Below are 17,193 nucleotides of genomic sequence, written 5' to 3'. Positions count from 1 at the left end.
GCCGGCTGCGGAGGCGTGACACCATCCGAAGGACTTCCCTTCACAGGAAGCCGGAAGTCCCGGCCTTGAACCAGCTGACGTGTTATAAGAGGCGCTCCGATGGTCCCAGAGTGGCGGAGGAATAGTCGGCATGGAGGTTCTTTATCATCAGACCAACAAGTGGGTGTGAGAGGGGCAAGCGTGGAAAGCTCTCCGGAGCGGGGAACAAACGCGGAAATAAATTGGGAAGCGACGGGAAGGCTCTGGAAGAGGAAAGGAGCGGGAGGCGGGGGAACAGAAGGCGAACGAGGACAGTTGCCGGGAGGCACCAGCGCCAATAGTCACGCTTTTATAACTTTTTAGATATTTACGTAACATCTCCACGATTTTACAACCTTCCCCGTGGGAATGGGGGACTCGGCACCTCCATATGTTCTTGATTGCCTTTCTTGGTATCCCCCGTTGGCCGTAGGCTCCTGTGGGGCTGTGGTGCAGCAGTTCAGAACCGGGAGGACCTCTGCTTCTTGCGCTCTTTTAGGGGAAAGAGCCTTCTGGATGAACAACAGCAGCTTTCGTAAAGCCAGTTACTGAATTTATGATCGAAGAGGGATTTCAGTTTGAGTAAATGGTGTCTTGTTTAATCATCTTGGCTGTCCAATAAGCGAACCCTTGCTTAATTTGACAGACTAATAATTGGAATGAAACTCGCTTTGATGTCCAAAGGGTGGCTTTGATTAATTTCATGCTGAAACGGTGGACCAATACAATATATTAATTACAATAAAACTCTCCTACTGTTACAATTGAACAGCACAATATAGTCAAACAATACAGTTCCATCAAAAGATTAACCAATAACAGGAACTACCCTGAAGTGAGATGTAATTCATAAAAATAATACTTGGTTATTGGATTTCTAATGTTTTTTAAGTTATATGTTCTAGTTACAGCAAATTGGATATTTCAGCCCAACATTCTGTACTGAGAATTTTCAGTTGAGGCTCGGGCAAGAGCCTCTGAATTCTTGCTTTGTTTGAGCAATACAAGGCATCTATGATTTCTCATTTAAAAAAATTAATTTTACGTTTTCTTAGTTAATGATATTCTATCTACAGAGTACTTTTAACCCTCAAGATAATTAAAGATTTTAAAAAAATTCAATATGTTAAATAAACTTCATAATTAAGAAAATTATGAAGTAGATTAAGAAGATTAGTTCTGTTTGATTTTTCATTGGAAGAAATTTGATAATTTCAGGTGAAAATTTCAGGTGAAAAAGCCTTGCAATTTGACTCTTCATCCTCGTAAAACTTCAATTAGATAATCCACTTCTGCTACTAGGAAACAGAGGTTGAAATAGAGTGAGCCCTTTTTCAATAATATCATGAATTGATCTGAACTTTGGTCTCCCTGGTCCAGCTATATACTTGAACCAAGGTGCAAATTTCCCTCAAATTGTATTACATATGCCTACACATATGGCTCTCTTGTGAAACTATGGTCCTAAAATTTGACAAGATGGGTTCTGATTTGAAAGTGAAAGAAACTGTATGAGAGGTATGGGAAACTGAAACAATATTGATAAGTCAATCGTAGCAGTATGAAGAAGTCTAATGGACCAACTACATGAATTCATTTTAGCTATGATGTGTTCTACTTGTCTAAATGTAGCCTTTGCTTTTTCCAATCCAAGGACAAGCACTAACTTTATGTACCAAGTTTTGATTGCCTAGTTCTGACACTACTTAATTTTGAAAAGGTCAAAATGATAACTTTGTGTCTGATTAAAATACTATTCAGTGTCACATCCAACCCTGGCTGAGCTTAGTTTTTGTTCACTAATGGTCTGGTATGTGTTTAGATTCTTTCTTAGCCAATCCTAACCCTTGCAGAAATGTGTTAGTTTTTATAAAATAAAATGAGAGTAATATAAAACATCATATAATACATATTGAAATTAACAGCATCAAATATTAGTTAAGTCTCTTGCTTCATGACTTGGTAAAGTCAGATTGGATTTATCTGTTCAATTCATCCATATTATAGTTGAGAAGACACTGCTGAATGTGGTGACACTACTACATCCATCAGAACCAAACACAGATCCACTATCCAACAATAATAATTATGCATGATCAAATTGATTTTAATAACCACATGAATGTATTTTTCTCCATGAATATAATAATAATAATAGATGAAACCTGGCATATATAACACAATTACAGGTGATGTCAACTCCTAAATCAAAGATATTCTGAAAAATGTTAATTGTGAAAAAGCATATCAAATTCTGATGGGAGGGGATTTTATTTGAAACTGCAGGCATCCCATCAAAAAAATAGTGCCTGCAGACCTCTTCCCTCCCCCTCTGACTTAGGAGAATTGGGGGCCTATTACTACTACATGCTGGCTAGATCATTACTAGCCCAAAGAAATGTTCCTGTTAGGACCTTGGATTGCATTCCTCTTCTTTTTCCTTTTCTATTTTTTTTTCATTCTATCATTTTCCTGACTTTCTGAAAAATAAAGCTTGCTGTGTTATTCTTATTATTCCTAGCTTATGTAATATATTAAAATTGTAAATCACCGGGTCAGTTGGCTGGGATGAGCAACTACAGAAATCGTATAAATAAATAATTTTTCTCTAGTATAGACCAATTTTTTGTATCTAGTTTATAAATGATTTAAAATGAAATATTAAATATTCCAAATTTATTCTTTTGCATTTTCAGTTGGATGGAGAATAATACCATACTCCGCCCTATCTTCTTATCAGTGGTCTTTTTTTTTACAGATCTGCTCCATTCTTTCCCTACTTTCTAATTGCCTTTTCTCTCTCGTGGTGTGATGCCATCATTTTTGTGCCATATATTCATTTCCAGGAGATGTTGTGGGGCAGAGCATTCTTCCCCTCCTTTCTGCACTGAATCTCCAGTGTCCTGTCACATTTTCTGTGCCTCTGGCATGATTTCTTCTGTTTCCAAAACAGGTCTTCCAGTTGGCAAGGCTGTTTGTTTTGGAGATGGTCCTTAGGAAATGTGCCAGATAATTAATGAAAGCATCACAACTCCCAGTTTAAGATAAACTAGAAAGCACAGACCCATCAACGTTCTCATTTTATTAGGAATGTGAAAGTTTGAGAAACTGCTTGAAGTGGAAAAGTCTCCTATGCTTAAATTGATTTAGGTTTTTCTTGTAGCTAAGATAGTTAAATTAAAATATTGAAGTAAAAACCGTGCGAAGTGCTGTATTCTAGCAAAGTTTGGGTTGAAATTTGCTTTTTAAGAATATTAAATAGACAACTCACTATTAAGACTGTTTAGACTGGAATTTATTTGGTTTCATCCAAATATACTTGAGTGCACAACTTTTGAGGAAGACTGATTTAGCATTTCGTGATGTGGGATAGGAGGGGTAGGAGCATTAAATCTATGTAGGGGAATATAAAAGTTTAATATATGCTGATTTTATAATTTCTTCATTTATTCTTTCAATTGCCTGATATAACCAATGACAATTCAGAACACCATGAATTTTAAACAATTGTTTATAAAAAGGAGATTGGGGAATTATGAGGGGAAAAATGACACGTTTTTTTTCTTTTCTATAACTCTGTCATCTCAGTTTTGCAAGTAAGGCAGTGATAGTTGGTAGACTATAAGACTACTGTATTTACTCATGTCTGATGTGAAAAGAATCAGTTTGACTTTCTTGGTCATCTGCAGATGGTGCTTAGTCTCTATAATTGGGGAGACAAATGGCTGCTTATAATCCTGCTTTGAGGTTGTATAAAAACTTACCTAAACCTTTATGGGGAAAAACTTTAATGCTTATGGAAAGTAATGTATCGATATTAAGAAGTGTAGTTTAACAACCTTATAATATTCTTTTAGTTGAACAAAAATTATTTGGAGAATCTCTTACTCTGCTTTAGTGTCTGTTCTTGAAAAATTCACTTTTTCTTTTGGAATAGCTAGTAGATTTCCTGCTTTCTTTTTAATAGGCAGATCCACGAAGTTCAGTCGTACATGGGCCGCCTGGAAACCTCAGACAAGGAGTCTGTTCACTGTGAGTAATTGGCGTATAAAAGTAACTTGTCTGTTGGTTTAATCTAATGCCACAAGCATTTTGTCCTCTAATAATATCTGAGCCTCTTTTTGTTCAATTCAGTGAAAAATAGATAAAAAAACATGATATAAGAAATTTACTATGACTTATCAGTTTGTTTAAAATGCTTCAATGGACTTTAAAATCTGTATCAATTGTGAAGCCATACCATTTGGATCACAGTACAATACAATACAGAATAACGCAAATACTACTTTATTTGGCCAAGTGGCCTTGTGACATACAAGGAAGCTCTCAGTGTACATGCAAAGCAACAGATCATAAAATCATAATCATAAAAATAATAATAGCAGTTAGAGGGGGTAATAAAGAAGATAATAAGGATAGTGATAATGCTACAGCCATATTACATGGGTAAGTATATCTAGACATTAGTCCTGTGAGAATTATTACATAAATTCTCCAAGATATTTGAGACTCATAGTTCCTGTTCCTTTTTGTATTATGAAACTATGGTTATTTTGACTTCCTAGCTCCTTTTCGTCTCATATGAAGAGAGGAGCAAAGTAGGTTTTAAAAAGGGCTGCTGTAGATTGGTGCCTTTTAAAGCAATAGCTGATGATGTTAACTTGACCAGCATAGACGGCTGGCTCACAAAAGCAGGTATCGGGTCGGAAAGAAAATGTTGTGCATCTTAAAGCAGCGAAGAGAACTTCTTTTATTTGTCTCCCTCTGTAGTGGTGGAAAATGAAATCCAAGCACGAATAGACAGAATTTTTAGCAATCTAGACCGGTTGGAAATCTTCTGCAACAAGGAACCTCCAAACAAACGACAAAATGCCAAACTGTGAGTGATTATCCTTCTGAATGTTACCTTAAGACATTTTAATTTACTGATGCGCATCAAGGGATGTGTTACTTTTATGCTGACATTATCAGATGTTTCCCAAACCAAATGAAAAGTGAGAAGTAATAAATGCTCCGATTCAGGTAGATTATTTTGTTTCTGTAAAGTTGTAACTAGCATTGAGAAGGGCTTTTTGCAGTTATCCTTGTCTTTTTTTTCTATGAGTGTTTTCTCAGCAGATCTCCTGGACTGGATACTATGGGAATAATAAGTCCAATTGGAAATCTTGGTAGAAAGAGTATTGGGAAAAATTCCCACCTGAATCATGAAGAGCTGATTTTCAGCTAAAATATAATATAATGGCAACTAAAGAGCTGCTTTGTACATCTATATGTATGTGGCCAAAGGTATACCACTGCTAGAGCACAGATTTTCTATAATTACATGCATTGTTTCACTGAACAAAGAGAGGTTTGCTTTAGAACACTCCTGCAGTCTTTTCTCATTAATTATTATCTTATTTGGGGAGAGCTTATTATCTATTGCCTCTTTTCAGCCGGGTTGACCAGTTGAAATACGACATTCAGCACCTGCAGACAGGATTGCGAAATTTCCAGCATCGTCGCTATGCACGGGAGCAGCAGGAAAGACAACGTGAGGAGCTTCTGACTCGAACATTTACCACTAATGTAAGTCCTGCCCTTAAAACCAGAGAACTTAGGCTTAAATTCGCTTGCTTTCTGATTTTGGTCCTCAAAATTTTATAGCCACATTTTTTTTTAAACTAGTTGTTGTTCACATAGTTTTTTACCCAAAAATTAAGTGAACAATACACTTGAGAATGCACTGGGGCTGCCTGGGGACTGAGGTGGGAAAGAATTTGGGAGGGCAGGAAGTTTGAATTTCATGGCCATAGCTCATTGTTGACTCTGCAGAGGCTTTGGGTGAAGAATGTTGAGGAAAGATAACCATTTCCTTCCCTCCCCCTGCAGGATTCTGACACCACCATTCCAATTGATGAAACTTTACAATTTAATGAATCCCTTCAAAATGCACACCGTGGCATGGATGATCTTATTGGCAGCGGAACCAGCATCCTACAGGGCCTGAGGGATCAGAGAGTGACATTAAAGGTGGGCATAGGGTGGGACCTTCACCTTTTTTGTTTATGGTGACTAGGCATCCACTATATTTGAAATTTGAATATCAGAAATTTGTCAGAACAGTTCAAGTCCCCCAATTCAGTCATTCTGGCTATGAATTACATGAAATCTAAATCTATTCTTGTTATATCTTTGCTCTCCAAGCTAGCTGCAGTACTTGCATCTTTGGAAGGAATTGGATGTTTTATTAATATAAATAATTCAATTATTTGAAGATACCTGTTATTAAAATAAACACAACCATAGAAATAAAAGAGAAGAAGAAGCTCTTGTGGCTCTTACGACTTGGACTGTTCACATAGCAAGTGCTTTGCATACAAGAGATGATGATTCTCCAGTTTCCCAGTTACAACTTTCCAGTGATCATTGATGGGAAAGACTCATGAATCCATAGAGAGAGATGATCAGTTGGATTCAGCAACAAACTGGGTTAGATAGGCAAACAGTCTTTTAAGCTGTGTGGCAACTTCCTTGAGTAAAGTAATTGAGCTAAAAAAAAAACCACCCCAATCTGATGGTTGTCTCTTCCATTCTAAACTGTTGAAAGTGGATCCTCCATGCCAGTGGTACCTAAGGAAAATATTTGCATGAGATTTACTTCAGCTTCGTTTTCTTTTTAGCTCTTCCTTTCTTCCTCTTCCTTGCTTCTTTGCTGTTCCTAAGAGGTCCTGCTTATAATCATTGCTGGCTCTGGTCTCATTTCTCCAATCGTGCCTTGTGTATTTGTTCTTCTCCACTTTTTAAGACTGTCTTAATATTTTTCTGTGTGATCTACTTTTACTGTGTATTCTACCGTTATCAGCATGCTATATCCTTAGTACAAAGCCCTTGCTGTTTCTAAATTATGTAAACCCTTTCTCCTCACCTTATCCTCGAACGTCCCACAGCTTCTTCTGTAGTGGTTAAAAAAAATAGCAGTGCTTACTGGTTGCTGATGCAAAGAACAGTTTGGAACCTGATGCCTGTTTTTATTCTAACCCTACTCTGTCCTTGAGGTAATACTTGGAAGAGACTAGGTTGGGCAAGGGATGTGGGCCTTGTGGATATAGCAGTTTTCCATGTTTTGGAAGTAGAAATATCTTGGAATGCAAGTAGCCAATTCCAGAAATCTTTGACAGATAAATAAAGTGCCTCTATTAAAGAAAAGAATAATTGACTGAATATTTACAAATATTCTTTTTCCTAATTTCATAGTAAAAATACTCAAATACTGGTTTTTGTTCATTGCTTAACTACACAGTGCTGCTTTGTAGTTAGGTATGTGCGTAGCATACCGTTCTGGAGAAGTCTACAGCATTCCATTTGTCCTCTTGCCCACATAGACTGCCTAACTATCACCAGAATAGCCAGATCTGTGAGATCTGGAAGATGGCAGGAACATTCCAGACTTCTCCAGAATGTTCTGTACGTGGGACAGTGAGTTTTACACATTCCAGTTGCATTACTACTGTTCTGATAGCTTCAGGCATATTCTTCCTTGCTGTTAAGTGGTTCTTATTAGCTGCTGTCTTATTAACTTGGTATGTTTTCAGCTTAAGGATCTGACCTTGATATACTCAGTATATATCAAGGTATTTATATATCTGTGGTTTTGGCCATTTTTTGCTACCTTGCATATGCATAAAATTGTGGATAGGCTTCCATGACTATGTAAAGTTTTTTTTTTCATATAAAGAGTTAGATTGTCCATATAAATGTATTTGCTTCTCCTGTAATTGTGGTGGATCTATTTGGATCAGTCTAACCACATAGTTCATGTGACTTCCTTCTGGTTGCTGGACTTAATGTGGTGTGATTTGCTTAATTGGCAATGGAGAAAATTGTATCAGTGTGATGTGGCTTATGCTAGGGTTCTCTGCTGTGCACAGAGGAGGGAGGGCTATCCAGATAGTAAGCATCATATTGCCAGCAGAGCAAGCCCCAAATAATCTGTAGACAGCAGTGGAATCCAGTGGTGCACAAGTAGTGAAAAAGCCCTAAGGAAGACAGACACCAAGAGAGTTATGTGGTTCTAATGGGACAGCTTATTTAATCACCACCAAGCAACTTAGTCAAAGAATGAAAAGACTAACTGCCACAAGGAAGTCACCTTTGAAGTGGGTGAACTGAGGAAAAAATACATTGCTGAGATGATCTCTGTAGCAGAAAAGAGCAAGTGCTTGTGAGAGAAATATAATGACCATAGGTTCAAGATGGGCTCACTTGCCCACCCCATTTCATGGTCACATTATTTTTTATTTTGTTAGTTATAGTTTCATGGAACAGAACCCTTGCAAATAACAAGGACGACCTATATTGCTTTATGGCTGGGCAGATTTACATGGGAAATGTACAAAATATGGAGCCTAAAGCTTATTATTAAAAATAGTTTCTTAGTTTGTGATTGCAAACTGTATATAGGGAAGTTATGTAGAACAGTCAAGAGTAGCCTGTGTTTTCCAGTAGCAAAATAAGCCCCTCCGTGGTGAGTAAATCATGATCCACAAATATATTGCCATTTGACCTCATTTTATTTGCAAGAGAGCTGATAATGTCATTTCAACAGTATACATTTTAAAATATCCTTCTTTTGGATTGACCAGTGATAGGGGATAATTTTGCAAGCAGAAAGCTTACTGCTAAGCTTGTAAGCCGCCCTGAGTCTTCGGAGAAGGGCGGGATATAAATGGAATTAAAATAAATAAATAAAATAGAAAGGAAATATTAAATAAAAATAGAAATTACCACTATTCCGGTCTCCTCCTCCCAAATTGTTTTAAAATTTTTAGGTGACCTCAGACACTTACAGAAGGCATAAGAATTACAATTTCTGAAGAGCAAAAGATTGGTTGGAAAGTGAGAGTGGGTGAGGAAAAAATGGATATGTAAAATAAAGTGATTCACATGTCATTGTAAACTATGCATGCTGTTTCTGGAGACACTGAAGGCTCTGTAGGAAATATCTGAAGATGAGTACCTTGAAAGTCAAAAGACCCTCTCTGACAACTTTTTTTAAAACTAATATTGTCACTTTTTTCTGTTACTTTCAGGGCACCCACAAGAAAATAATGGATATTGCCAACATGCTCGGTTTATCTAATACAGTCATGCGTCTCATTGAGAAACGTGCCTTCCAGGATAAGTACTTCATGATTGGAGGCATGCTTGTGACATGCATAATCATGTTCCTCGTAGTGCAGTATCTTACTTGAAAGGCTGAAGAACACACTACCAGACTGAGTTAGCGTTCCTTTCTACACTGATTTCCAGCATAACTGTGAATCTCCTGGATTGGCTACAGCTGCCGTGTGACTCATATGATGCTCAAGTTGAGTGGCTTATATAGATTCTGCCGTTGGTGTGCAGGGATGCTTATCCACACAGCACTCATAATTTTTCAGTCATATAGTGGGCATGTTGCCCAGGTGACTCTCAGGCTTAGTTGACAAGGGCAGGAGCTGTCTCCTTTAGTTCTCTTAGTAATCCTGGTATAAGTTACAAAGCCTCTCAACAAAGTGCCCAATAAAGTATTACTATTGGATCTATAGATTTCATAGTTCCTCAAGATCAAGATATATACGTCTACAAACACTGTAATTACTAGTGAAAATGAAGCAGCCTGGCTTAACGTATTGCAGGTGTGGCACATAGGGAGACTGTCTTGTTCCCAGGATTGATTAAAATAAATAGAAATCCTTTAGTCCATGTGCAGTGGAGATGGTTTTTGATAATTATAGATTCTGCATCTATCATGTATCTAGAGTAAACAGACTGTGAAAACTAGCTGAACTACAGTGTAGTAACTCATTTTAAAGTAAATAATAGATGTGTTAGGGACCATGATAATTTAGATACATGGGCTAATGTAACCTGTAGCAGAATCCTGCTTTTAGTATTGGGAAAGAAGTGTGGAACATGCTGCTTACCATTCAGGGGAATAACAAACTTCCTTACAAAATGGATTTATATGTGTATTTTTAAAAATTTGTATGTAGAATCACTGGTTCACAGTGTGTTTGTCACAGCAGTGTCATCTTTTAATCCCCTAGCTTTTGTGTATTCAGTTACTTCTACTTTTCATGAATGCAAAATTTATTATTTCTGCAATTTTATGCTGCACGGTTCCAAAAAACATTTATACAGTGAGATTTAACAAGATGAATTTAGCCACTTTTGAGTCTAAAGTATATAATTCTTGATGGATTTTGGGAGGGGGGAGGGGGGATTTGAAATCTTGTGCAGATCTCCTAAAGAACAGAGTTAAGTTAAAAACTTCCAGGTAAATGCATATAAACCTGTCATTTGATATCTCAGACTTATTGTCCTTTGTTCCAACTGGACCAGTATTGTTTTGTTTGAAAAACCTGATTGTGAATAGATGAATAGCATAGATGTTATTCCATATTACAACAAATTATGTGTGCTGTTCTATACTGTAAATCTCCAAGATTTCAAGAAATCCTTACAGCTGATATAACCTGTGTTATGAATTTTCTGTTTGCAAATGGTGCCTGGCTGTCCAACTATGCTGGGTCAACTAAGGTATAGTATCAAAGTTTAATTGTCTTTTTCTACATCCCCAAATTCATTAATACAACCATATGCTGAAATAGACATCCAAGCATCATGTACAAATTGCAATCTGGCTATGTTCCTGATAACAGTTTATTTGATTCTTGCTTCATTTTTGCTGATAAGGATAATGTTTCAGTAAGTTTAATTGGATTAAAAATTCTTCCAAAGCAGATACGGAAAATATTGAACAGTAATTATAGTTTCATTCTGTTTGGGTTTCTCCCCCCCCCCTTCTGTTGTATTGACCTACTCCTCCAAATTAAAGTTCCCTTTTTCCTTTAAGGAGTCACATGCTTTGCTTTAGAGGAGGTATTTAATTGAAATAATGGCTAGATGTTAAGTTTATTGTCATGCTATACCATAAATTTTTAAAAGGTAGAATGTGAAGCAGGGGTTTACATGGTGAAAGGCATTTTTTTAGGATGTACATCCTAAAAATCTCATAGGGATACTCTGAGAACAAATTATATTAGATATTGGGAAGCCCTTGAATCATAATTTTCAAATTAATGTCTCTTTAGAAGCATTCAGTCTGCCTTCCCAAGCCCTTAGTATTGGCAGGTATAATACAGTATATATATCCTCTCCCCAGTAGTTCCTAGAGTACACATTTTAAGGTGCTGTGCAGTCTGTTTTAGATTGACAAGATTTCTTTCTATAAGTGAGGAACAATAAGAAAATTACTTAGAAGGATCTCAACTTATCTTTCTTTCTTGGAGCCTGACAAAGACCTATTCCATATCAAGAAATTCTCAGTATACTTTACAGGATTGTGGTGGGGAAAAATAGAAGAAAGTGCTATATATGTTGCTAAATGAAAGACATAAATGAAGACATAAATAACTTCCATACCCAACAACACTTTGATTTAATGGATTCTTTCTGGGAGGTAACAATCCCTGATTGTCAATGAAATCCAATTCATATCAAGTTGCCTTTTAAAAAATGTTTGTAATGATGTGCAAATTATATGGGAATATTTCATTTCACCAAGGAAGCAGAAATCAGTGTCTTTGGATCTGTCTGATGACAAAATAGAAGATTGCTACTTGGAATATAAAAAAGTAAATGGATTAAGGAGCATGAATTAATGAATGGAACTAAGGGAAAAAACAGGTAAGTTGTATGTCTTTGGAATCAAGAGAATAAACTGGAATGGAGTCTACAGTGGACCTGGAGGATGGTGACCTAATCTTGTAAAGGGGAGTTGAGAATATATGGAGGGGAGTGTAGTTATAGTTCGTGGTCTTTTCCTCATTCCCACCCATCCATTCATGCCATCTAACAGACTTATTTTTCCCCATGAATATTCACTCATAATGTTCTATAATATTTCCCAAGTCTCATCTTTTTATTTATTTATCACAGTTCACTGGAGCGTAACATACCAATATCAGCAGCTGGCAAATCCTACTTTTCATTTATATACTCAGTAACCAAGATAACACAAATTCATTCTGATAACTGCACATTTTTATCTTTTCATCCACAATGGGCTATATTTTGAGCTTTTCAGAGATGTAAAGATGATGTTTGATGAGTATTTGTTTAGAAAAATAACCATTTTAGGTAAATGTGAAGTTTAATAATGTCTAGTTATGCAGAGTAAAAGAAATTACAAGTTCAAAACCATGACTGATTTGATGGTTTATGATGAAAGGTAGAGAATTAAGGAATAATACAAGAACAATGAGCAACTAGGAAGAAACACTTTTTTGATGGGGTTTATACTAATACTATGTGAAAGTAGATTTTGGGGGGAAATGAACCTGGAAAGTGAAAAAAAAGTGAGGGAAATATAAAAAGGATGAAATGAAAGGCTAGATGAGGAAAATGTGCACGAGAAAATCTTGCTGCAAATAAGGATGAGAGTAATTATGTATATGGAAGAGTAGCAAAGAATGACGTCAAAGCAAGGTCTGGTTAAGATTAAAAGATTGAAGAAAAGGCAGGATGGGTTGGATGGAAATTTTAAGAAACGTGAGAAATGGTTTGAACAAGGAGTCTCCAGTTAAGTGACAAAATAAAATGGAAGTGGAGGAAACCAACATGAGGAAAAATGGGAGTATTTTAGAAATTATATGGGGTTGATACTAATACTGTGTGAAAGTGACACAAAAATTGTAAATGACAATGTCCAAGGGAAAAAGAAATGAAATAAATGCTGTGAGAATGTTGAAAAATAATAAAGCTATTAGTGTATATATAACTGCAGAAATGCTAAGAGGTGATTTGCTTATGGAAGTGGCTGTACATCATGCTTACAGTGTGTTCTGAAGAGTGCATCTATATCTAACAATTGGAAGATTCTGTTTCCCTACAACAAGATGAAGGTGGATTCCTTTATTAAAAGTGCTCGGAAGATATTTGGCAAAATTGTTCTGGGAAGGTACAAGAGGTAAATATTAGCAACATTTCAGAAGTACAGGGCAGTTTTTCTTTTTTCAATCTATATGCTAGCCATCTTCCCAGCTTGTTTGCATTTTCAAAGAAATTCTGTTTAGCCCATTTAATCTGAAAAAAAATTATGCGATGGAAATATTAGATTAACTAAAGCTGTATCATATAAAGAAAATTTGTATAAAATGTTTTATAGATGGCACATGACACCAGTGAGACTAGCAAAAATGTTTAAAAATACTTCAAATGTTTGTTGGAAATGCAGCCAAAGACCAGGTACCTATTATCATCTCTGGTGGACATGTTCTAAAGCTAAAAGGTGTTGGCTTAAGATACATTTATGGTTGGAGAAGATGGTTAAAAAACAAATAGAATTTAAACCTGAATTGTTTTTGTTAGGAATGATAGATCCCAATTATGATAAAGAAACTGGGTATTTAATACTACATGTATTAACAGCAGTGAGAATTATGTATGCCCAATACTGGAAAAATGAGAGTGTACCAACTGAAGAAATGCTTATCAAGAAAATACTAGATTGTGCAGAAATGGTTAGATTAACTTTAGAGATTAAAGAAAAAGAGCATTTAGTTTATTATAGAACTTGGAATAAAATTTATCAATGGCTAGACAAACGAATTAGAGAGAAAGGAAGGTGATACTTATTTTTTTGACCTTATTTTACTAAGAAAAATATTATAGATTGAAAATTTAACATTGTTTACTATAATTTGCTATGTTTATTATTGTTATCAATCATTCTTACAACTTCTATTGATGTATATCAACCCAGACAATATGCTATTTGCTAAATATTGAATGTAATTGGGGGAAACCCCAACCCCTCCCTCAACTTTTCCTCTATCTCAACACCGTACCCCATCCCCGCATTTTCCTCCCCACCCTTATAAAAACCAATAAAATTTACATTAAAAAAAGTACAGTGCAGTTTGGAGTGGAGCACTTAGTGAATAAAATGGGAGGGAATAAAACATGGATGTGTGATTTCCCCCTGCATAATACTTTTCAGGGGTACAAATATGCAAATACTTTTATATGTAAACAGTGTCATGTTGGTATAGGACTCAAATGATGTGCAGTAAATGTTAGATAAATTGTATAGTTTCCTAAAGAATATGAGTGTATATTAATGCATTGAAGACCTAATTATGTGTGGTAGGGAAATGGAGTGAATAATTGCAAATTATAAGTGGTTAAAATGAGAGAAATAAATGAACAGTTGCTAAAGATGGGAAAATAAATTTATTTATTAATTAAATTGACATAGCTATCCATCTTGCTACTGTGACTGGGCAGGATACAAAGTAAAGAATCCAGAAAACAATGCAAAGTCAACCAAAGAATAACTATAAAAATCACTACAAACAATAAAACTATTAAAGCATTAATCAGTGAGAGAGCGCTATTCATTTTCTTAAAAGTGTGACCACTTAGCAAGCTTTCCACTAACCTCCCTGGATCCAAAGGGCAGATGACAAAGTCATCTAAGACTCTTCTTGAAGCCTACTAAGGTCCAGGCCAATCTCATCTTTGGAGTTACGATGTTCCAAGCATTGTGGTAGAAAAGGGTCTCCTTGGTCCCATCAAATAACATTCCTTCATAGATAGGTTGCCCAACCTACCCTTTTTGCTGGGTTTCATAGGATACAGTCTCAACAATTTTTTAATTTAGTGACCAAAGTTCACTACGGGCACTGAACAAAGTGACTTATGACCATTTTTCACACAACCACCATTGCAGCATTCCCATAGTCACATGATCAAAATTTGGAGGCTTAGCAACTGGAACATATGATGGTTTCAGGGTCTCAGTGTCACATGGTCACCTTTTATTTTTATTTTAATCCCATTTATATCCCGCCCTTCTCCGAAGACTCAGGGCGGCTTACAATCTAAAGCACAAAGCAACAATACCAACAATTGCAGTTGTTAGTTGAGGACTACTTGTAATTTGGAGCAGGATATAAGGCGAGTCTGTGTGTGTGTGTGTGTGTGTGTGTGTGTGTGTGTGTGTGTATGCGCCTCTGTGTATGTTTCTTTGAGTAAGTTTTTTTTAAAATCCTGACAATTGTCTGGATTAGTCTCTGCAGTTTTCTTGGCAAAGTTCCAGAAATGGTTTGCCATCATTTCTTTTCTAGGGCAAGAGAACTGGCCCAAGATCACCCAGCTGGCTTTGTTCCTAAAGCAGGATTAGAACTCTCACCTGAAATCTCATCATCTACCTAATTAACCAGTGCAGTTCAAACCATGCTATTACAGAGGATACAGCAGATAACATGTTTCTGCAAGGCAGTACCATCTTTATGGCATTCCTCCATGGCCATGGCCATAGATCGCCAGCTATCTCTTTAGAAGGACATGTCACTGGAATGGAGCACTAAATATCCTTTCTATGGCAACCTTGGCTTGTCTGTCTCAGGCCAACTCACCTGACAGGGTTGTTTGTGGGGAAAATAGGAGGAAGAAGGTTGTTAGATATGTTTGCCACCCTTTAGTTATTTGTAAAAATTATAAAGGTGGGATACAAAATAATAAAAAGGAAATGGAAGTACATTTTTTGATCTCCATAAAAGGTAAAGGTAAAGGTTCCCCCGCACATGCGTGCTAGTCGTTTCCAACTCTAGGGGTTGGTGCTCATCTCCGTTTCAAAGCCGAAGAGCCAGCGCTTGTCTGAGGATGTCTCCGTGGTCATGTGGCTGGCATGAATGGACCCAAAGGCGCACAGAACGCTGTTACCTTCCCACCGTAGTGGTCCCTATTTTTCTACTTGCATTTTTACGTGCTTTTGAACTGCTAGGTTGGCAGAAGCTGGGACGAGTAACAGGCACTCACTTTGTTATGCGGCACTCGGGATTCGACCTGCCAAACTGCTGACCTTCTGATCGACAAGCTCAGTATCCTAACCCACTGACCCACCGCGTCCCTTGATCTCCATAGACTATAACAAAAAAACCTCTAAGGCTGAATCTGATCATGGCCTTAATAAATATACCCAATTTTTGCTAAACTTTCAGGCTTACAGTAGTTCCTTAGACAGCTCAGGAACTGTTGGAATCCTAATTTCTGGAACAAGGAAAGTTAAAAAGTAAACAAAATAGTGCCAAATGGTTAATTATTCCTGAATTAAACACATGCCTCTAGTTTTCTAATCCATGGACAGCATAGAAACAACATTTATCATGTAGTTTTATATTCAGCAGATTCAGAGCACAAAAGAAGTGGACACCCCTCTCTTAATGCTCCAAGCACACTTGGTGTTATACAGCCAGGCAAAGTTTGATTTTGCTTTCTCTTTCAGTAGCTTACTAGCTCCTGGCCTTATACCCAGAGACTGTCAAGCCCCTGTTTTATTTTATTTTATAAGCAAAGGTTGTCCTCTAGTGGTGATAGATGTTAAGTTTGCTCTGTAACTACTGTATGTAAATTCTACTCCCTATACAGGTGAAACTCGAAAAATTAGACTATCGTGCAAAAGTTCATTTATTTCAGTAATGCAACTTAAAAGGGGAAACTAATATATGAGATAGACTCATTACATACAAAGCAAGATAGTTTAAGCCGTCATTTGTCATAATTGTGATGATTATGGCGTACAACTCATGAAAACCCCAAATCCACAATCTCAGAAAATTAGAATATTACATGGAATCAATAAAACAAGGAGTGTACATAGAACAATATCGGACCTCTGAAAAGTATAAGCATGCATATGTACTCAGTACATGGTTTGGGCCCCTTTTGCAGCAATTACTGCCTCAATGCGGCGTGGCATGGAAGCTATCAGCCTGTGGCACTGCTGAGGTGTTATGGAAGACCAGGATGCTTCAATAGCGGCCTTCAACTCTTCTGCATTGTTCGGTCTCATGTCTCTCATCTTTCTCTTGGCAATGCCCCATAGATTCTCTATGGGGTTCAGGTCAGGCGAGTTTGCTGGCCAATCAAGCACAGTAATCCCACGGTCATTGAACCAGGTTTTGGTGCTTTTGGCAGTGTGGGCAGGTGCCAAGTCCTGCTGGAAAATGAAGTCAGCATCCCCATAAAGCTCGTCTGCGGAAGGAAGCATGAAGTGCTTCAAAATCTCCTGGTAGACGGCTGCGTTGACCCTGGACTTAATGAAGCACAGTGGACCAACACCAGCAGATGACATAGCTCCCCAAA

At 37.0% G+C, this 17,193-nt stretch overlaps 1 protein-coding gene across 4 annotated transcripts; it reads left to right on the top strand.

Moving 5' to 3' along the window:
• Positions 1-56: 56 nt before the first annotated feature.
• GOSR2 (golgi SNAP receptor complex member 2) lies at positions 57-15,416 on the top strand. 4 transcript variants are annotated; one of them, XR_014494277.1, is made up of 8 exons: positions 57-159; positions 3,986-4,050; positions 4,789-4,897; positions 5,454-5,586; positions 5,890-6,030; positions 9,090-10,581; positions 11,609-11,678; positions 12,882-14,343. XR_014494277.1 is itself a non-coding variant. In XM_083378263.1 (6 exons), the coding sequence occupies exons 1-6, from the start codon at positions 131-133 to the stop codon at positions 9,249-9,251; spliced, it is 639 nt and encodes a 212-aa protein (XP_083234389.1). In that variant the 5' UTR covers positions 57-130; the 3' UTR covers positions 9,252-14,342. The 4 variants fall into 4 exon arrangements, 2 of the variants coding, with proteins under 2 accessions (XP_083234389.1, XP_083234390.1); XR_014494276.1 differs by lacking the exon at positions 12,882-14,343 and adding an exon at positions 15,174-15,416 and having other exon boundaries at positions 9,090-11,678; XM_083378263.1 differs by having other exon boundaries at positions 9,090-14,342.
• Positions 15,417-17,193: the final 1,777 nt, after the last annotated feature.

Source organism: Vipera ursinii (assembly GCF_947247035.1).
Source record: "Vipera ursinii genome assembly, chromosome: Z".
NCBI classification, from domain to species: domain Eukaryota; kingdom Metazoa; phylum Chordata; class Lepidosauria; order Squamata; family Viperidae; genus Vipera; species Vipera ursinii.
The sequence above is the reverse complement of the archived record's forward strand: the minus strand, read 5'-3'. Positions and strand labels throughout refer to the sequence as shown.